The 22,620-nt window shown below is 41.2% G+C and overlaps 1 protein-coding gene across 2 annotated transcripts; it reads right to left on the bottom strand.

The window, feature by feature from the left end:
- Positions 1–12,004: 12,004 nt before the first annotated feature.
- LOC123185486 (monooxygenase 2) lies at positions 12,005–13,904 on the bottom strand. Of its 2 annotated transcripts, none has more exons than XM_044597361.1 (4): positions 13,497–13,904; positions 13,330–13,395; positions 13,064–13,244; positions 12,005–12,939 (listed from the first exon to the last, which is right to left on the bottom strand). In XM_044597361.1, exons 1-4 carry the CDS (start codon positions 13,826–13,828, stop codon positions 12,163–12,165), a joined length of 1,356 nt encoding a protein of 451 aa, XP_044453296.1. In that variant the 5' UTR covers positions 13,829–13,904; the 3' UTR covers positions 12,005–12,162. The 2 variants fall into 2 exon arrangements, with proteins under 2 accessions (XP_044453296.1, XP_044453295.1); XM_044597360.1 differs by having other exon boundaries at positions 13,064–13,247; positions 13,497–13,903.
- Positions 13,905–22,620: the final 8,716 nt, after the last annotated feature.

Here is a 22,620-nt window from a genome sequence, read left to right as displayed (position 1 = left end):
AATAAAACGGCAAGGGTGAAGTGGGGGAGAGGAAAACGAGAGGCAAATGGCAAATAATGTAATGCGAAGGATAAGAGTTGTGATGGGTACTTGGCATAGATCTCCCCGACAACGGCGCTAGAAATGGCTAGTTGCCGGGAGATCAAATCTTGACTTGACTTTGCGTAAGCCTCCCCGGCAACGGCGCCAGAAATCCTTCTTGCTACCTCTTGAGCACTGCGTTGGTTTTCCCTTGAAGAGGAAAGGGTGGTGCAGTAAAGCAGCGTAAGTATTTCCCTCAGTTTTTGAGAACCAAGGTATCAATCCAGTAGGAGACCACACGCGAGTCACCTCGTACCTACACACACAAATAAGAACCTCGCAACCAATGCAATAAAGGGGTTGTCAATCCTTTCACGGCCACTTGCAAGATTGAGATCTGATACAGATGATAATAATAAGATAAGTATTTTTGGTATTTTTATGATATAGATTGAAAGTAAAGATTGCAAAATAAAATAGATTGGAAACTTGTATGATGGAAAATAGACCAGGAGTTCATAGGTTTGACTAGTGGCTTCTCTCAAGATAGCATAAGTATTACGGTGGATGAACAAATTACTGTCGAGCAATTGATAGAAAAGCGAATAATTATGAGAATATCTAGGCAGGATCATGTATATAGGCATCACGTCCTGACAAGTAGACCGACTCCTGCCTGCATCTACTACTATTACTCCACACATCGACCGCTATCCAGCATGCATCTAGAGTATTAAGTTCATAAGAATAGAGTAACGCTTAAGCAAGATTACATGATGTAGAGGGATAAACTCATGCAATATGATATAAACCCCATCTTTTTATCCTCGATGGCAACAATACAATACATGTCATTTCCCTTTCTGTCACTGGGATCGAGCACCGCAAGATTGAACCCAAAGCTAAGCACTTCTCCCATTGCAAGAAAGATCAATCTAGTAGGCCAAACCAAACTAATAATTTGAAGAGACTTGCAAAGATAAACCAATCATACATAAAAGAATTCAGAGGAAGATTCAAATATTGTTCATAGATAATCTTGATCATAAACCCACAATTCATCGGATCTCGACAAACACACCGCAAAAGAAGATTACATCGAATAGATCTCCAAGAGAATCGAGGAGAACTTTGTATTGAGATCCAAAGAGAGAGAAGAAGCCATCTAGCTAATAACTATGGACCCGAAGGTCTGAAGTAAACTACTCACACATCATCGGAGGGGCCATGGAGTTGATGTAGAGGCCCTCCGTGATCGATGCCCCCTCCGGCGGAGCTCCGAAAAAGGCCCCAAGATGGGATCTCTTGGGTACAAAAGGTTGCGGCGATGGAAATAGGTTTTCGTGGTGCTCCTGGATGTTTTCGGGGTATGTCAATATATATAGGAGGAAGAAGTAGGTCGGTGGAGCAACAAGGGGCCCACGAGGGTGGAGGGCGCGCCCATGGGGGTAGGCACGCCCCCCTGCCTCGTGGCCTCCTCGATTGTGTCTTGACGTCCACTCCAAGTCCCCTGAATCACGTTTGTTCCAAAAACCACGCTCCCGAAGGTTTCATTCCGTTTGGACTCCGTTTGATATTCCTTTTCTACGAAACACTAAAATAGGCAAAAAACAGCAATTTGGGTTCGGCCTCCGGTTAATAGGTTAGTCCCAAAAATAATATAAAAGTGTAAAATAAAGCCCATTAACATCCAAAACAGATAATATAATAGCATGGAGCAATCAAAAATTATAGATACGTTGGAGACGTATCACCTGTCCATGAGGGTGCAGGGCACCCCCCCTGGGGCTCGCCCCCTGCCTCGTGGGCCCCCTGGGACTCCACCGACCTCAACCCCAACTCCATATTTCACTTTTGGGGAGGAAAAACAGAGAGAAGGATTCATTGCATTTTACGATACAGAGGCGCCGCCAAGCCCTAATATTCCTCGGGAAGGCTGATCTCGAGTCCGTTCGGGGCTCCGGAGAGGGGAATCCGTCGCCATCGTCATCATCAACCATCCTCCATCACCAATTTCATGATGCTCTCCACCGTGCGTGAGTAATACCATCGTAGGCTTGCTGGACGGTGATGGGTTGGATGAGATTTACCATGTAATCGAGTTAGTTTTGTTAGGGTTTGATCCCTAGTATCAATTATATTCTAAGATTGATGTTGCTATGACTTTACTATGCTTAATGCTTGTCACTAGGGCCCGAGTGCGATGATTTCAGATCTGAACCTATTATGTTTTCATGAATATATGTGAGTTCTTGATCCTATCTTGCAAGTCGCTAGTCACCTACTATGTGTTATGATCTGGCAACCCCGAAGTGACAATAATCGGGACCACTCCCGGTGATGACCGTAGTTTGAGGAGTTCATGTGTTCACTAAGTGTTAATGCTTTGGTCCGGTACTATATTAAAAGCAGACCTTAATATCCCTTAGTTTCCAATAGGACCCCGCTGCCATAGGAGGGTAGGACAAAAGATGTCATGCAAGTTCTTTTCCATAAGCACGTATGACTATATTCGGAATACATGCCTACATTACATTGATGAACTGGAGCTAGTTATGTGTCACCCTATGTTATAACTGTTGCATGAGGAATCACATCCGACATAATTATCCATCATTGATCCATTGCCCACGAGCTTTTCACATATTGATCTTTGCTTAGTTACTTTTCCGTTGCCACTGTTACAATTGCTACAAAAACCGCTACTGTTACTTTTGCCACCGTTACCGTTACTTCCATACTACTTTGCTACTAAATACTTTGCTGCAGATATTAAGTCTTTCAGGTGTGGCTGAATTGACAACTCAACTGCTAATAATTGAGAATATTCTTTGTCTCCCCTCGTGTCGAATCAATAAATTTGGGTTGAATACTCTACCCTTGAAAATTGTTGTGATCCCCTATACTTGTGGGTTATCAAGACTATTTTCTGGTGTCGTTGCCGGGGAGCATAGCTCTATTCTTTGAGTCACTTGGGATTTATATCTGTTGATCACTATGAGGAACTTGAAAGATGAAAGAACCAAGATTTTTCCCTCAACTACGAGGGGAGGTAAGGAACTGTCATCTAGCTCTGCACTTGATTCACCTTGTGTTATGAGTAAATTTGCGACACCTACACCTGTTATTGATTCTGATATGTCGCATTTTATTGATGATGCCACTTCTGCTATGCATGATTCTTATGATGAAACTACTTCTATGCTTGATAATACTTGTGCCATTAGGTGAATTTCTTGATGAACAACATGCTAGGGTTAGAGAGAATGAAATTATTGAAACAGATAATATTGATGAAAGTGATGATGAAGATTCTCCCCCTAGATATGAATTGCCTGATGTGACTGAGGGTTATGTTATGGATGAAGAAACTGCTAGAGACCTTTTTGCTTGCAAAGATAGACATGATCTTAAGAACCTGTTAGCTAAGCTGAAAGAAAAGTCTTTGAATGCTAGAATTAAATATGACCCTGATTTTGCTACTTCACCTATCTGTATTTCTGATAAGGATTATGATTTCTCTGTCGATCCTGAGTTAATTACTTTGGTTGAATCTGATCCTTTTTATGGCTATGAATCTGAAACTATTGTGGCACATCTTATTAAATTGAATGATATAGCCACCCTATTCACTCATGAGGAAAAAATTTGTTACTACTATATCCTTAAGTTATTTCCGTTCTCATTAAAGGGTGATGCTAAAACATGGTTTAATTCTCTTGCTCCTGGTTGAGTGCGTAGTCCCCAGGATATGATTTATTACTTATTTTCTAAATATTTCCCCGCTCATAAGAAACAAGTTGCCTTAAGGGAAATATATAATTTTGTGCAAATTGAAGAAGAGAGTCTCCCACAAGCTTGGGGGAGGCTTCTCCGATTACTTAATGCTTTGCCTGATCATCCTTTCAAGAAAAATGAAATACTTGATATATTTTATAATGGACTAACCGATGCTTCCAGAGACCACCTGGATAGTTGTGCTGGTTGTGCTTTTGGGGAAAGAACTGCTGAGCAAGCTAAGTTGCTATTAAATAATATATTGAGTAATGATAATGATTGGACACTTCCTGAACCAACTCCTAAGCCAACTCCGAACAAAAGGGTATTCTCTTTCTCAGTCCTGAAGATATGCAAGAGGCAAAGAAATCTATGAAAGAAAAGGGTATTAAAGCTGAAGATGTTAAGAATTTACCGCCTATTGAAGAAATACATGGTCTTTATAACCCGACACAGGTAGTAAAGGTAAATTCTTTATATAGATTTGATGAAGGTGATATTCCTCGTAATAAGTCTGCTAGCCAATGCTTGGATGAGTTTGATAATTTTATTGTTAAATAAGAAAACTTCAATGCTTATGTTGGTAGACAATTGAAACATAATACTTATATGGTTGAACACTTGAGTGATTATATGTCTAGAGTTTAAGGTGACCTTAAACTTATTAGTAAACATGCTTCTATGGTTACCACTCAGGTAGAACAAGTGCTTAAAGCTCAAGATGATTTGCTCAATAAATTAAATAATAAGAAAAATGATAATGCTTTTAGAGTTATGACTAGAGGGGGTAGAATGACTCAGGAACCTTTGTATCCTGAGGGCCATCCTAAGAGAGTTGAGCAAGATTCTCAAAGAACTAATGTTGATACACCTAGTCCTTCTAAGAAGAAGAAAAAGAAAAATGATAGGACTTTGCATGCTTCTAGTGAACCTGTTGTTGACACACCTGAGAATCCCAATGATATTTCTATTTCTGATGCTGAAACACAATCTGGTAATGAACACGAACCTAGTGATAATGTTAATGATGATGTTCATATCGATGCTCAACCTAGCAATAACAATGATGTAGAGATTGAACCTGTCGTTGATCTTGATAACCCACAATCAAAGAATCAATGTTATGATAAGAGAGACTTTGTTGCTAGGAAGCACGGTAAAGAAAGAGAACCATGGGTTCAGAAACCCATGCCTTTTCCTCCTAAACCATCCAAGAAAGAGGATGATGAGGATTTTGAGTGCTTTGCTGAAATGATTAGACCTATCTTTTTGCGTATGCGTTTGACTGATATGCTTAAAATGAATCCTTATGCTAAGTATATGAAAGATATTGTTACAAATAAAAGAAAGATACCGGAAGCTGAAATTTCCACCATGCTTGTCAATTATACTTTTAAAGGTGGAATACGTAAGAAACTAGGAGATCCAGGAGTACCAACTATACCATGCTCCATTAAAAGAAACTATGTTAAAACTGCTTTATGTGATCTTGGAGCCAGTGTTAGTGTTATGCCTCTCTCTTTATATCGTAGACTTGATTTGAATAAGTTGATGCCTACTGAAATATCTTTGCAAATGGCCGATAAATCAACTGCTATACATGTCGGTATTTGTGAGGATGTGCCTGTTGTGGTTGCTAACGTTACTATTGTTATTCTTGATATTCCCGAGGACGATAGTATGTCTATTATCCTTGGTAGACCCTTTTTGAATACTGCAGGGGCTGTTATTGATTGCAACAAAGGCAATGTCACTTTTCATGTTAATGGTAATGAGCATATGATACACTTTCCGAGGAAACAACCTCAAGTCCATAGTATCAATTCTATTTGAAAAATTTGAACGATTATTATTGGAGGTTTTGAATTCCCTCTTCCTACCGTTAAGAAAAAAATATGATATTCTTATTGTTGGGGACATGCATATCCCTGTTGAGATAACCTAGTGTTATTCGAAAATTCTCCAATTTCATGCGATTCGAAAAGAGTTTGTTAACAAGACTTGATCAACCTTGTTAGTGGATTCCTTTTGATGAGCACGAGATGGATGAAGTTAGAAAGCACAACTCTCTGTACCCTCCTTTTACTTTCTGTTATTTAGATTAAATAAAGCAAAAATAGTATTTTCGGTCTGTTTTCTGAATTATCCTTGCAATAAAAATACCCTGAAAATAAAAGTTCTCCAAACGTCCTGAAAATGAAATATGATTTTTTCTAGAATATTTAAGAATATCTGGCACTAAGAACACACCAGGGGGGCCACCATTTGGCCATAAGGGCACAGGGCGCGCCCCCTACCTCGTGGGCCCCACATAGACCACCTCCACTTATTCCAGCACCCACTCACTTCGTCTTCCTCCAGAAAAAATCCTCTCATAGCTCAAACCCGTGTTCTAGCTCATCTTGCTGCCATTTTCGATCTCTTTGCTCAAAACTCCATTCACAAAACTGTTTGGGGAGATTGTTCTTCGGTATGTGACTCCTCCAATGGTCCAATTAGTTTTTGTTCTAGTGCTTTATTTATTGCAAATTTTTGCTGCTAAGGTGATCCTGTTCTTGAGCTTGCATGTCAAATTTAAATGGTCCAAAGTAGTTTTAATGCATGATATAGCCTCTAGGCACCTGTGGGAGTAGTTTCAATAAATCTTGTTGAGTTTGGTTCACTTTTACTTTGAGTCACTAAAAAATTTCAGAAAAAATTCAGAAAAAAATGATGAAGAGATTGTTGAGGGGCTCTTTGAGCTGAACCTCGAAGGATAAGAAAAATGAGGAGAATAAAAATCCCAAATACAATCTTCCTCGCACTGCGGAGGTTCAGCCGTGCGAATGGCTTTGTGACGCGTTCTTGAGAGCCGCCGGAATTTATGATGACTTTTATTACTTGGCTGAGAATGCAGGCCTCACCGACTTCCTCCACGACCAGCGTGAATAGTATCTCCTACTCACTAATATTTTCGTGCAAATTTTTTATTTCCATGCTAAGAAATCACCACCTTTAGTGGAGTTTCACTTATATGATGAGGTTAAGGAGATGTCACTCCATGATTTTTGTCAGGTCTGCAAGATACCCTTTGTGGACAGCATCGAGGAACCACACCGTAGTGATGTGGATAGATTTATTGATAGAATTGTTGTAGGAGAAACGAGGAAAGTTTCCGATGCAAGAATTACTAGTATACATTTTCCTGTTCTACGTTACTTTCGATATTTGCTAGTAGATGCTTAATTGGTCACGGGAACAATGGAAATCTTAGTGCTCCAGATCTTGTCATTTTGTGCCATGCTTTGTTTCGTGATACAACATTCAGCCTAGGCGCTATTGTTGCTAAATGATTAAGTCTGAACCGTACAAAGGGCCCCATCTTCGGAGGCATCTTTGCTTCACGCCTTGCTGAACACTTTGAGATACATATTAGGCATTATGAGAAAGAGGAAAAGTTGCTGCCCCCTATTTTTCTAGATTATAAGAGTATGGTAGCACATGAATTTATTGTTAAAAATAAGAAGAAGATGCTTAAGTATAATTTCATATTTGATAAAACTCATTGTGAGATTATTACCTTGCTTGCACCCTCTTTGTTTAACATACTTTCAGGCACGTACCTCATCTTGCTAGAGGCCATTTATGCATACTGGAGGCTGACACAAGTCCCAGAGCCCGAGCCTGAGCCACCACTTGACCCTTATCAACAATATGTTTATCAGTGGGATCCGAAGGAGATCGCCAACCAGTGGCACCTAAGGACCCTCCTTAGTACACCGGAGAGAGTAGCTTCGATCCGTGGGCATAGACCAACTTAGGCCAAAAGCCTAAGCTTGGGGAGTATGTATTTCTCACCGACATTACATTCATGTTCACACACTCGTGCTAGTTGTCGATGCTCATGCTTTTTCATTGTACTATCCATGCTAGTTTATTTTCTTTTCTAAGCCTTCTTCTTGTGTGTTTGACAAAACCTTAAGAAAAACCAAAAAAATTAGTTATAGCTTTTAGCTAGTTTACTTTCCGTGCCTGTAGTAGTGGTAATTAAAAGAAAACCCAAAAAGATTTCTCGTTCTTCTTTTGCTTGTTAGGAGCTTTCCCGTGTAAATAGTTTTATTTCTTTTCTTATTGTTTGGGGGTCGAGAGGAGAAGACCATGATGAAAATGTTGAGTGGCTCTCATATGCATTATTGTTGATTTAACCAAGAGCCCATATTACCTTGTCTTCTCCCTTGTATTAAATGCTTGCAGATTTCAGCTTAGTCCAATGCACATGCTATTATTATTATCCACACCGTTCGGTCGTGCGAGTGAAAGGCAATAATGACAATATATGATGGGTTGATTGAGATGAGAGAAGCTGGTATGAACTCGACCTATCTTGTTTTTGTAAATATGATTAGTTCACCGTTCCTGATTCAACCTATTATGAATGAAACATGTTTGCAATGACAATTAGAGATTATAGTTGCTCATGCCATGCTTAATTTGCTAGGAGTTTATAATGGTTTACCTTCCGTGCCAACGTGCTATTAAAATGGTTGTAATGTGGTATGATATGGTGGTATCCTCCTTTGAACGATTCGAGTGACTTGACTTGGCACATGTTCACGCATGTAGTTGAAACAAAATCAACATAGCCTCCACGATATTTATGTTGATGGTGATTTATATCCTACTCATGCTTGCACTCATTGTTGATTAATCTTAATGCATGTTCATGACTGTTGTCGCTCTCTAGTTGGTCACTTCCCAGTCTCTTTCTAGCCTTCACTTGTACTAAGCGGGAATACTGCTTGTGCATCCACTTCCATAAAACCCCAAAGTTATTCCATATGAGTCCACCATACCTTCCTATATGCGGTATTTACCTGCCGTTTCAAGTAAATTTGTATGTGCCAAACTCTAAACCTTCAAATGAAATTCTGTTTTGTATGCTCGAATAGCTCATGTATCAACTAGGGCTCTCTATATCTTCCATGCTAGGTGAGTTATTCTCACGATGAGTGGACTCCGCTCATCACTCACGAGAAAATGGCCGGTAACCGGGATGCCCAGTCCCATGCTCAAATCATAATAATTGCAAACAACCCCCCTAGGGTTGTTGTTAGTTGGAGGCACCGTTGTTTCGGACAAACCATGGATTGGTGTTCGTTGGTGGTGGGGGAGTATAAAATTTACCATTATGTTTGGGAACCGCCTATAATGTGTGTAGCATGGAAGATATCGAGATATCTTGGTTGTTATGTTGGCAACGAAAGTATGCCACTCAAAATATTATTTATCTCTGCTTCAAAACTCGAGCTCTGGCACCTCTGCAAATCCCTGCTTCCCTCTGCAAAGGGCCTATCTATTTACTTTTATGTTGAGTCATCATCCTCTTATTAAAAAGCACCAGTTGGAGAGCACCGCTATAATTCCCATGCATTGCTAGTAATTTACATTGAGTATGACTGGATCTCTTTTACCATGAATTACAATGTCTAGTCAGTCCTTGATCTTCAGGGGTTCTCTGCATTTATGTTTTGCGGTCTCAGAAAGGAGTAGCGAGATACCATTTTGTTATATCATGTTATGATTGTTTTGAGAAAGCGTTGTCATCTGAGATTTATTATTATTGCTCGCTTGTTGATTATGCCATTGATATAAGTAAACATGAGACCTAAATGTTATTATGAATATGGCTAGTTCATAATTTTTACTGAAAACTTGAATGATGGCTTTACATATTTGCAACAACAAGATCAAATAGAGTTTGTAAAAGTTTTTCTTCATCACTTTCAGTTTGTCAACTGAATGGCTTGAGGACAAGCAAATGTTTAAGCTTGGAGGGAGTTGATATGTATCCAACGTATCTACTTTTGCAAATATCTTTGCCATTGTTTTGGACTCTAACTTGCATGATTTGAATGGAACTAACCCGGACTGACGCTGTTTTCAGCAGAATTGCCATGGTGTTATTTTTGTGCAGAAATAAAAGTTCTCGGAATGACCTAAAAATCCACGGAGACACGTTTTGAAATTAATGAAAAATATTGGTGAAAGAATCAGCGTCAGGGGGCCCACACCCTGTCCACGAGGGTGTAGGGCGCCCCCCTGGGGTGCGCCCCCTGCCTCGTGGGCCTCCTGAGACTCCCCAACCTCAACCCCAACTCCATATATTCACTTTCAGGGAGAAAAAAATCAGAGAGAAGGATTCATCGCGTTTTACGATACTGAGCCGCCACCAAGCCCTAATCTTTCTCAGGAGGACTGCTCTGGAGTCCGCTCGGGGCTCCGGAGAGGGGAATCCGTCGCCATTGTCATCATCAACTATCCTTCATCACCAATTTCATGATGCTCTCCCCGTGCGTGAGTAATCCCATCGTAGTCTTGCTGGACGGTGATGGGTTGGATGAGATTTACCATGTAATCGAGTTAGTTTTGTTAGGGTTTGATCCCTAGTATCCATTATGTTCTAAGATTGATGTTGCTATGACTTTGCTATGCTTAATGCTTGTCACTAGGGCCCGAGTGCCATGATTTCAGATCTGAACATATTATGTTTTCATGAATATATGTGAGTTCTTGATCCTATCTTGCAAGTCAATAGTCATCTACTATGTGTTATGATCCGGCAACCCCGAAGTGACAATAATCGGACCACTCCCGGTGATGACCGTATTTGAGGAGTTCATGTATTCACTAAGTGTTAATGCTTTGGTCCAGTGCTCTATTAAAAGGAGGCCCTAATATCCCTTAGTTTCCAATAAGACCCCACTACCACGGGAGTGTAGGACAAAAGATGTCATGCAAGTTCTTTTCCATAAGCGCATATGACTATATTCGGAATACATGGCTACATTACATTGATGAAGTAGAGCTAGTTCTGTGTCACCCTATGTTATAATTGTTGCATGAGGAATCGCATCTGATATAATTATCCATCATTGATCCATTGCCTACGACCTTTTCACATATTGATCTTTTCTTAGTTACTTTTCCGTTGCCACTGTTACGATTGCTACAAAAACTGCTACTGTTACGTACTTTTTCCACCGTTACCGTTACTTCCATACTACTTTGCTACTAAATACTTTGCTGCAGATATTAAGTCTTTCAGGTGTGGTTGAATTGACAACTGAACTGCTAATACTTTAGAACATTCTTTGGCTCCCCTTGTGTCGAATCAATAAATTTGGGTTGAATACTCTACCCTCGAAAACTGTTGCGATCCCATATACTTGTGGGTTATTAAGCACGTCCATGTGGAACTTGACGTCAACGGAGACGACCCAGAAGCAGATGACGTATACGCGGCTTGGGAAGAGACCAATTCTTATCGTGGATGCAGTACCGTTGGGTTTGTAGGAAGTGAAGCCATGGTGCTAGCAGCGAGGGAAGACGCGGTGTTGCTGGCCACTGCCGTGCAGGACATGGCAAGCTTGGACGATGGCTCGGTCAATTTGCTCGTCGTCGACGGCATAGAGATCCTGCTGGCTTCCTTCATAAGACGTTTCTCGCTGGCCGCGTGAAAGCCTGACTTGGTTTCAACGGCTAGGATGGACGTCGTGTCATTGGCAGTTGGGCGTGTCCACACGGGGTGCGGCAAGCTCGGACAACTACCTCGTCCCTCTCCAACGATGTTCCATGTGGCGACGTAGTCTTCCTGATTCGTCCTGGTTTTTTCCACGTCCACGTTGCTGAAGGAGAAGACCAAGAGCAAAAAGTAGAGATAGGAAGAAGAACATGAGCAGTGTCCATGGTGGGCAAGAACCGGAGTCGAGGGGAGATGGATGGAGCAGTTGGGAGGAAGAGGAGCTCCTAAGCATGCATTGAATTAGATTTGGGGTAGTTGGCTGCTGGTAGGTCAGTTCGTACACTGCAAGAGACATAACCTTTGGCATATGGGTGCAAAAGCACGTGGAATTAAAGACAAATTACGCAAATAATAAAGGAAAAGACGAGAGGATACGACTCAGAATACTATGAGGCTAATATAGTGATTGAGGATCCCGAGACGCGTGGGGGGTTGAGGTTCGGGTGCGCGGCGTCGCCGAGTGCTCCTATGCAATTTCGATGTACATGCATACAACAAGCATACATGAACACTCGCAGTACTAGAACTCACACAAAAACACGCTGAAGCTAAATAACGATTTAGAAATCTGTAACTCAACAAAGAAAAATGACAGAAAACTCTCCAACTTAAGATGCTTTGATAATATAAGTGGGCATTATTACGTAATATAGAGTGAAGTCTTGTATTAAATCAACGATAATTAATATGGAGTAGTACTATAAAACACACACATATTTTCATGTGAATTGGTAAGGTCACGTCTGCACGGGCTATATAACACATCATTGGCGGAGGAAGTATAACGCAATATGGCATTTAGTTTACTCGGAGTGGGTCTTGCCCTCCGCGTTTGGCTCCACCAGGTCGCCGCAATCGAACCACATTGTATCGGCTAGCCTGGGGAACAAGAACCTGTAAAAGATCCAGTCGCGAAACAGCCTGACCATGTACCCTCGCACGCCCCGGACGTTGGTCCCGCCCTGCTGGACCCAGCCCGACAGGTAAGCCCCGGCGACCAGCCAGGCAGCCCGGCCACGCCGCTCTGCCACGTAGGAGGCCACGCCGTCGGCGGGCGTGGCCGCCCGAGACAAAGCGCGCGCGAGCACCACCGCGTCCTCCAGCGCGGAGCACCCGCCCTGCGCCATGTCGGGGGTCATGGGGTGGAACGCGTCGCCGGCCACCGTGACCGGCCCGCGGGCCGCCGGACCCCTGAGGATGGCCCAGGGGGCGCGGTACAGCAGCGGCGCCCACGACAGGTTGTCGGAGTCGGAGTGGCGCGCCACGTCCAGGTACTCCGCCGGCATGAGCCTGCCCAGGTTGTCCGTGACCTCCCGCAGGATCTTGGCGGGGTCCGTGCCGGCCTCCTTCTCTGCCGGGATGGTGTTGTTGACGAGGAACCAGTAGACATCGGTGTCGCTGATGGGCACCATGCCGGCCCTGAGACCCTCCGAGAGGAACTGCCGGAGCTCCTTCTTGAGGCCATGGCCGTCCGGGTACACGGCGAGCCCGCGGACGGCGGACCGGCCTGAGCTCGCCGGCTCCGACAGGCCCAGCCACTGCGACACCACGGAGTGCACCCCGTCGCACCCGATCAGCACCTGGTCAAATTAATGAACATGCAAACCCACTTATGATAGTCATTCTTCCAAGAAAAAAAGTCAATACGTACTAATTTTCACATGTCACATGTGCCGATGTGCGTCGCTGCGGCCATTGGTGTACCTTGGATCGGATCACCGTACCGTCGTCTAACCGTAGGACGGCGATCTCCGGGGAATCCTGCGCCTTCTCGGTGGCGATCGAGGCGAGCTTGGACGAGAACCTGATGGTGCCCGGAGGCAGCTCCTCCGCGAGCGCCTCCAGCAGCGCCTTCCGATGCATCGGTCTCACTCTCACGTCGCCGCTGCTGTAGCCGACTGATTAGCTCAAGTTCCGGTGGAATCCAACAGAAAATTTGCCACGACAGACAAAGCATCCGCTCATCTAACCTGCTTTTGCGCCCAGCAAAGCGGAACACCTGCGTCGCTCCAGTCTCCAGAGTTGTCACCCGGGATCTGCATGCAGCAAGCTTAGCTGATTTTAGAGCAATAATCACAGACAAGAAACTACCACAAAATCGTCGGAACAACAATCACGGCCAGCAACGGAGACGCACGTTTCGAAGGCATCGTAGCGGGAGGTGAGCTTGTGCGCGACGCCGAGCGCACGGAGCGCGAACCAGCCGTTGGGGAAGATGGTGAGCGCGGCGCCGGTGGAGCGCAGCTCGGCGTGCCGCTCCAGCACCAGGACGCCGCCGCCAGCCGCGCCCACGCCGAGCCGCCGCAGCGCCAGCGCGGTCGCGAGCCCCGCGATCCCGGCGCCAACGATGACCACCTCCGCGTCGACGTCGACGGCCGCCGCCGCCGATGTCCATGCTGGTGCCTTGCCGCCGCGATCGGCCATTGTCACCAAACTTGCTCGCTGGCTCGCCATGATTGCTCTTGGCATCTTGCTCGGCTTTGCTTTGTTCTGAGAAAATGTTTAAACTGCACGTTGGCAGGCGTGCCAGATCTAGGGCCTGTACTAGAATACAAGATGCGCCGAAACAAGTGGACATAACACAAATACTCCGTAGCTTAAGTGCATGTATAATGCATAGCTTCAAGATATTCTTCGCATGTCATGTAGGATCAAGCATAACGTAAAGTAGATTCGGATAGGAAAGTGGATACTTTTCAGGAGGCGGGTGATTGAAGAGAAAATGTGTGGTCTGGTGACAAAAACTGAAAAGGTTGGAGTGAAAAATAGAGATGCATGTGTATAGAGTCTTTATTTTTTATTTCTTAATGAGACCCACTAGTGATAGCTTGCATTAGAAAGAGAAAATTTATATAGATACCTCAAATTACTTTTTTTCATGAAGCATATGTATCCATATGTCATCATTGTACATGCCATGTATGAAAGAGAAAAAGACAAGTCGTTTCTGCGTGTTGCTTAACAACCTACTTGATGTTCTGTTGTTTTTTTTCTTCACAAAATTAACCTTTTACATAGTCTGAGATGCGGTCACGGTCACGGTGTCATGTTATGACTCATCGATTGGTAGTGCTTCGTGGGTCCAGGAATGCAGCCAGGGGTTCCAATAATATCAGGTGCTAGTGCGGTGTCGCCATTGTTTGTTGTGTCCTCGTGCCGTTTGTGTTTTTTTATTTTATTTTTAACTCGAGTCCAATGGCATGTTGCCTTTGTTAATTCGTGATAAGAAAATTGCTCAATCAATTAACAAAAGATTGAGTGACAAATGATTGTAACTTCCTCTAAGTGCTATCATGGAACATGAGCATGACATACAGTGCCATTTTTTTAACATAATATAGACGCAACCACTCATACATATACCTTTATGAATGCGCACACACTCTATCCTGTGAGCACTTTTGAGAGACTAAACCGGAATAAAACCTTGATGGGCTGGAGATACCATTGCCCCTCTTAACCATTTAATCACAGGTTGGTTCGCAGGTCCAATGTTATTAACCTACACATTACATGTAAGCTACCAAAAAGAAGGTTAGTTTAGCTATACGTAAGTTGCCTGCAAATTAAATTTGGGTCAGTCGATTTTTCTGACTGTTGATTGCTACTTCAAGATTGGTGCTCTTTTTTCTTAATGTTGTTTGGAGTGTCTTGTTTTGGGCTGGGAATTTTTTATTGTGCTCTCTTCTAGGTCAGTCGATTCTTTAATGGGTTGAAGCCTGTTACCTGAAGATTCAGCCCTCCTTTCTATCCCTTCGTTTTTCCAGTTTTTCCATTTTATGTGTTTGCTTTTGTTATTTCTTTTTTTCTTTATTAGTCAATTTTGTTTTATTTTTGTAGGTACTTTTGGAATGTTAAGTGAGTGTAAATGTATAACTGAAATACTATATAATATGTCCAAAATTACACAATTTTATGTTTATGCATACTATAAATAGTGTGATTTCAATGCAAAGTTATGTGCAAGCTATTTTATTATCCTTAAAGAGAAATAGCAATGCCACTAATTCATTATTCTTCATTTTTTTATTTTAGATTTTATTTCATTTTCTTTCTTCTCTAAGGGTAATACCAATGCCACTAATTCATTTCTCCTTGGGAACTTATTTTAAAAAAAATAACTATTATATGCTTATTCTTGCATATTATTAAAAATCACAATTTTTATGTAAAATGTGTGCAAATTTTGCCATTACTTGTTTTATTTCCTTTCTTCTTAAAGGGTAACATCGATGCCACTGATCTATTATTTCTTAGAAAACTTTCTTATTTTGCTTTTTCGTTTTTGTTTCATTTTTGCTTCTTGTTAAAGGGTGATATAATGCCACTAATTCATTGCTTCTTAGAAAACTTCAGTATTTTGAATTTGTTTTAGTTTCATTTCATTTTATTTCTTCATTAAGGGCGATTCCAACGTCACTAATTCATTCCTTCTTAGGAAACCTCCTTTATTGCAAAAAAATCACTATTAGCTTATTCTTACATATTATTAAAAAAATACATTTTCTTTGTTAATTTTGTGCAAATTTTGTCATTATTTGTTTTTTTCTTTCTTCTTAGAGGGTAATACCAATGCCACCAATTCATCCTTTCTTAGAAAACATCATTATTTTGATTTTATTTTCTTCGTTCTTTGAGAGTAATCTAATGCCACTAATTTATTCCTTCTTAAGGAACTTTTTTTTGCGATAATTTAACTAGTCCTTCTTAGAAAGCTTCTTTTCTATTCATATTTCGGTGGTGGCCAAGGACATCAAGGGTGTTGCTCCTGTCTTACGACTTGACGTGGAGAGGTGGTTGCTGGTGCGGGAAAAAACTGCTTGGTATGTGCTACGTCTTGAGCTTGCGTTGGTTTTTCCCGAAGAGCAAGGGATGATGCAGCAGAGTAGCGTAAATATTTCCCTCAGTTTTTGAGAACCAAGATATCAATCCAGTAGGAGGCCACGCTCAAGTCCCTCGTACCTGCACAAAGCGATAGCTACTCGCAACCAATGCGATTAGGGTTGTCAATCCCTTCACGGTCACTTACGAGAGTGAGATCTGATAGATATAATATTTTTGGTATTTTTGGTATAAAGATGCAAAGTAAAAAGTAAAAGCAAAGTAAAAAAGCAAAGCAAGATTAAAGTGATGGAGATTGATATGATGAGAATAGACCCGAGGGCCATAGGTTTCACTAGTGGCTTCTCTCAAGAGCATAAGTATTCTACGGTGGGTGAACAAATTACTGTTGAGCAATTGACAGAATTGAGCATAGTTGTGAGAATATCTAGGCATGATCATGTATATAGGCATCACGTCCGTGACAAGTAGATCGAAACGATCCTGCATCTACTACTATTACTCCACTCATCGACCGCTATCCAGCATGCATCTAGAGTATTAAGTTAAAAACAGAGTAACGCCTTAAGCAAGATGGCATGATGTAGAGAGATAAATTCATGCAATATGAAATAAACCCCATCTTGTTATCCTCGATGGCAACGATACAATATGTGCCTTGCTGCCCCTTCTGTCACTGGGTAAGGACACCGCAAGATCGAACCCAAAGCTAAGCACTTCTCCCATGACAAGAACTACCAACCTAGTTGGCCAAACCAAGCGGATAATTCGAAGAGACTTGCAAAGATAACCAATCATACATAAAAGAATTCAGAGAAGATTCAAATATTATTCATAGATATACTTGATCATAAACCCACAATTCATCGGTCTCAACAAACACACCGCAAAAAGAAGATTACATCGAATAGATCTCCACAAAAGAGGGGGAGAACTTTGTATTGAGATCCAAAGAGAGAGAAGAAGCCATCTAGCTACTAACTATGGACCCGAAGGTCTGAGGTAAACTAATCACACTTCATCGGAGGGGCTAGGATGATGTAGAATCCCTCCGTGATGACGGCCCTCTTCCGGCGTAGCTCCGGAACAGGCCCCAAGATGGGATCTCGTGGATACAGAAAGTTGCGGCAGTGGAATTAGGTTTTTGGCTCCTGTTCTGATCGCTTGGGGGTACGTGTGTATATATAGGAGGAAGGAGTACGTTGGTGGAGCACTGAGGGGTCCAAGAGGCAGGGGGCGCGCCCTAGGGGGCGCCCCCCACCCTCGTGACCGCCTCTTTTGTTCCTTGGAGCAGGGTCCAAGTCTCCTGGATCACGTTCGGTGAGGAAATCACGTTCCCAAAGATTTTATTCCGTTTGGACTCCGTTTGATATTCTGTTTCTCCGAAACACTGAAATAGGCAAAAAACAACAATTCTGGGCTGGGCCTCCGGTTAATAGGTTAGTCCCAAAAATAATATAAAAGTGAAAAATAAAGTCCAATATAGTCCAAAACAGTAGATAATATAGCATGGAGCAATCAAAAATTATAGATACGTTGGAGACGTATCAGGCATCCCCAAGCTTAATTCCTGCTCGTCCTCGAGTAGGTAAATGATAAAAAGATAATTTTTGATGCGGAGTGCTACTTGGCATAATTTCAATGCAAATCTTCTTAATTGTGCTATGAATATTTAGACTAGGAAGATTCAAGACAAAAGTTTATATTGACATAAAAATAATAATACTTCAAGCATACTAACAAAGCAATTCTGTCTTCTCAAAATAACATGGCCAAAGGAAGTTATCCCTACAAAATCATATAGTCTGGCTATGCTCCATCTTCACCACACAAAGTATTTAAATCATGCACAACCCCGATGACAAGACAAGCAATTGTTTCATACTCTAACTTTTTCAAAACTTTTTCAATCTTCACGCAATACATGAGCGTGAGCCATGGATATAGCACTATAGGTGGAATAGAATGGTGGTTGTGGAGAAGACAAAAAGTAGAAGATAGTCTCACATCAACTAGGCGTATCAACGGGCTGTGGAGATGCCCATCAATAGATATCAATGTGAGTGAGTAGGGATTGTCATGCAACGGATGCACTAGAGCTATAAATGTATGAAAGCTCAAAAAGAAACTAAGTGGGTGTGCATCCAACTTGCTTGCTCATGAAGACCTAGGGCAATTTTGAGGAAGCCCATCATTGGAATATACAAGCCAAATTCTATAATGTAAAATTCCCACTAGTATATGAAAGTGACAGCATATGAGACTCTCTATATGAAGAACATGGTGCTACTTTGAAGCACAATATATGAGACTCGCTATATCATGGTGCTACTTTGAAGCACAAGTGTGGAAAAAAAGATAGTAGCATTGCCCCTTTTTATTTATTTTCTTTTTTTGGGCCTTCTTTTTTTTCTTTGGCATTTCTCTTTTTTTGGGACAATGCTCTATTAAATGATGATCATCACACTTTTATTTATTTACAACTCAATGATTACAACTCGATTCTAAAACAAAGTATGACTCTATATGGATGGCTCCGGCGGTGTACCGGGATATGCAATAAATCAAGAGTGACAAGTACGAAAAAATTATGAACGATGGCTTTGCCACAAATACTATGTCAACTACATGATCATGCTAAGCAATATGACAATGATGAATGTGTCATGATGAACTAGATGGTGGAAAGTTGCATGGCAATATATCTCGGAATGGCTATGGAAATGCCATAATAGGTAGGTATGGTGGCTGTTTTGAGTAAGGTATATGGTAGGTGTATGATACCGGCGAAAGGTGCGCGGTATTAGAGAGGCTAGAAAAGGTGGAAGGGTGAGAGTGCGTATAATCCATGGACTCAACATTAATCATAAAGAACTCATATACTTATTGCAAAAATCTAGAAGTTATCAAAGCAAAGTATTACACGCATGCTCCTAGGGGGATAGATTGGTAGGAAAAGACCATCGCTCATCCCCGACCGCCACTCATAAAGAAGACAATCAATAAATAAATCATGCTCCGACTTCATCACATAACGGTTCGCCATACGTGCATGCTACGGGAATCACAAACTTTAACACAAGTATTCTTTAAATTCACAACTACTCAACTAGCATGACTTTAATATTATCACCTTCATATCTCAAAACAATTATCATGCTTCAATCTTTTCTTAGTATTCAACACACTCAGAAGAAAGTTTCACAAATCTTGAATACCAAGCATATTATTATTAAGCAAATTACCATGCTATTAAGAGACTCTCAAAATAATTTAAGTGAAGCATGAGAGATCAATAGTTTCTTTGAAACAAATCCACCACCGTGCTTTAAAAGATCTAAGTGAAGCACATAGAGCAAAATTATAACGCTCAAAAGATATAAGTGAAGCACATAGAGCAAAACTACTTAGTTCAAAAGATATAAGTGAAGCACATAGAGCAAAACTACATAGCTCAAAAGATGTAAGTGAAGCACATAGAGTATTCTATCAAATTCTAATTCATGTATGACTCTCTCAAAAGGTGTGTACAGCAAGGATGATTGTGGCATACTAATACACAAAGACACAAATAATACAAGATGCTCCAAGCAAAACACATATCATGTTGGTGAATAAAAATATAGCTCCAAGTAAATTACCGATGGAAGTGGACGAAAGAGGGGATGCCTTCCGGGGCATCCCCAAGCTTTGACCTTTTGGTGTCCTTGGATTATCTTGGGGGTGCCATGGGCATCCCCAAGCTTAGGCTCTTGCCACTCCTTGTTCCATGATCCATCAAAAGAATTCACCCAAAACTTGAAAACTTCACAACACAAAACTCAAAATAGAAAACTCGTGAGATCCGTTAGCGAAAGAAAACAAAAGACCACTTCAAGGTACTGTAATGAACTCATTATTTATTTATATTGGTGTTAAACCTACTGTATTCCAACTTCTCTATGGATTATAAACTATTTTACTAGCCATAGATTCATCAAAATAAGCAAACAACACACGAAAAACAGAATCTGTCAAAAACAGAACAGTCTGTAGCAATCTGTAGCTAGCGCAAGATCTGGAACCCCAAAAATTCTAAAATAAATTGATGGACATGAGTAATTTATCTATTAATCATCTGAAAAAAGAATTAACTAAATAGCACTCTTGAAATAAAAATGACAGTAGTTCTCGTGAGCGCTAAAGTTTCTGTTTTTTACAGCAAGTTCAACAAGACTTTCCCCAAAGTCTTCCCAACGGTTCTACTTGGCACAAACACTAATTAAACACAAAAAACACAACCAAAGGCTAAATAATTTATTTATTACTAAGCAGGAGCAAAAAGCAAGGAATAAAAAAAATTAGGTTGCCTCCCAACAAGCGCTATCGTTTAACGCCCCTAGCTAGGCATAAAAGCGAGGATAAATCTAGGTATTGCCATCTTTGGTAGGCAATTCTTTGATGAGGCATCTATTTCCCTTAGGAGTTTCTTTCTTTTTAGGTATTATCAAACTTTTAGGCACAAGATCAAAAAATTCATTTGTAGCAATTGGTTCCTTAATGATAGCAAAAAGATTGGGATGAATACTTATAGATTTAAGATCCGCAGTTTCCTTACTAGATGATTCACCCTTATTTTTAGGAACATACATAAGCTTGGCAATTTTAGTAGGCAGACTTGGAGTATTCTTTATGGAAGAAAAAGCGGTTCCCAAGTTTGTAATGATACCCTCAAGTTTGTCAATTCTAGTAGAATCTAAGTTTACCTTCTCATTAACTATGGGTTTCTTTTCTTTAATATTTTTCAGAGTCATTCCTACCTTAGATCCATATTGAGTAATTTGATTGTGGATCTTTTTATCTAGATTTTCAATTGATTCAATACTAGCAACTTTATTTTCAATAATTTCAAGTCTTTGCATAACATGCTCCAAAGTTAACGTGGTTCCATTAACCAAAAGAGGTGGTGAGCCAAATAAATTTAGCATAGCATTATAAGAATCAAAAGTATGGCTACCCAAGAAGTTCCCTCCGGTAATGGTATCGAGGATATATCTATACCAAGGATTAACACCTACATAAAAATTGCGGAGAAGAACTAAGGTAGATTGCTTCATGGTAGATCTATTTTGAGCATTGCAAATTCTATACCAAGCATCTTTTAGATTTTCTCCCTCCCTTTGTTTAAAATTTAGAACTTCACTCTCGGGAGACAACGGGGAAGATATGAGACTAGCCATAACGACAAGTAAACAAACTAGCACGCGAGAAAACAAGAGGCAAATGGAAAGGAGAGGGAGGATAGAGAGAGAGGGCGAATAAAACGGCAAGGGTGAAGTGGGGGAGAGGAAAACGAGAGGCAAATGGCAAATAATGTAATGCGATAGATAGGGATTGCGATGGGTACTTGGTATGTTGACTTTTTGCGTAGACTCCCCGGCAACGGCGCCAGAAATCCTTATTGCTACGTCTTGAGCTTGCGTTGGTTTTCCCCGAAGAGTAAGGGATGATGCAGCAGAGTAGCGTAAGTATTTCCCTCAGTTTTTGAGAACCAAGGTATCAATCTAGTAGGAGGCCATGCTCAAGTCCCTCGTACCTGCACAAAGCGATAGCTACTCACAACCAACGCGATTAGGGGTTGTCAATCCCTTCACGGTCACTTACGAGAGTGAGCTCTGATAGATATAATATTTTTGGTATAAAGATGCAAAGTAAAAAGTAAAAGCAAAGTAAAAAAGCAAAGCAAGATTAAAGTGATGGAGATTGATATGATGAGAATAGACCCGGGGGCCATAGGTTTCACTAGTGGCTTCTCTCAAGAGCATAAGTATTCTACGGTGGGTGAACAAATTACTGTTGAGCAATTGACAGAATTGAGCATAGTTATGAGAATATCTAGGCATGATCATATATATAGGCATCACGTCCGTGACAAGTAGATCGAAACGATTCTGCATCTACTACTATTACTCCACTCATCGACCGCTATCCAGCATGCATCTAGAGTATTAAGTTAAAAACAGAGTAACGCCTTAAGCAAGATGACATGATGTAGAGAGATAAATTCATGCAATATGAAATAAACCCCATCTTGTTATCATCGATGGCAACGATACAATATGTGCATTGCTGCCCCTTCTTCACTGGGTAAGGACACCGCAAGATCGAACCCAAAGCTAAGCACTTCTCCCATGGCAAGAACTACCAATCTAGTTGGCCAAACCAAACGGATAATTCGAAGAGACTTGCAAAGATAACCAATCATACATAAAAGAATTCAGAGAAGATTCAAATATTATTCATAGATATACTTGATCATAAACCCACAATTCATCGGTCTCAACAAACACACCACGAAAAGAAGATTACATCGAATAGATCTCCACAAGAGAGGGGGAGAACTTTGTATTGAGATCCAAAAAGAGAGAAGAAGCCATCTA

The sequence above is a fragment of the Triticum aestivum genome, chromosome 2A, assembly GCF_018294505.1.
Source record: "Triticum aestivum cultivar Chinese Spring chromosome 2A, IWGSC CS RefSeq v2.1, whole genome shotgun sequence".
NCBI classification, from domain to species: domain Eukaryota; kingdom Viridiplantae; phylum Streptophyta; class Magnoliopsida; order Poales; family Poaceae; genus Triticum; species Triticum aestivum.
Note: the sequence above shows the minus strand (reverse complement) of the source record. Positions and strands in the feature narration are given on the sequence as shown.

Coding starts and splice junctions, on each gene's coding strand:
- LOC123185486 (XM_044597360.1), bottom strand. CDS start 13,828: ATGCCAAGAGCAATCATGGCGAGCCAGCGAGCAAGTTTGGTGACAATG. Junction 13,396..13,496: donor CGCTACGATGCCTTCGAAAC/GTGCGTCTCCGT, acceptor TGCTGCATGCAG/ATCCCGGGTGACAACTCTGG. Junction 12,940..13,063: donor GTACGGTGATCCGATCCAAG/GTACACCAATGG, acceptor TAATTTGACCAG/GTGCTGATCGGGTGCGACGG.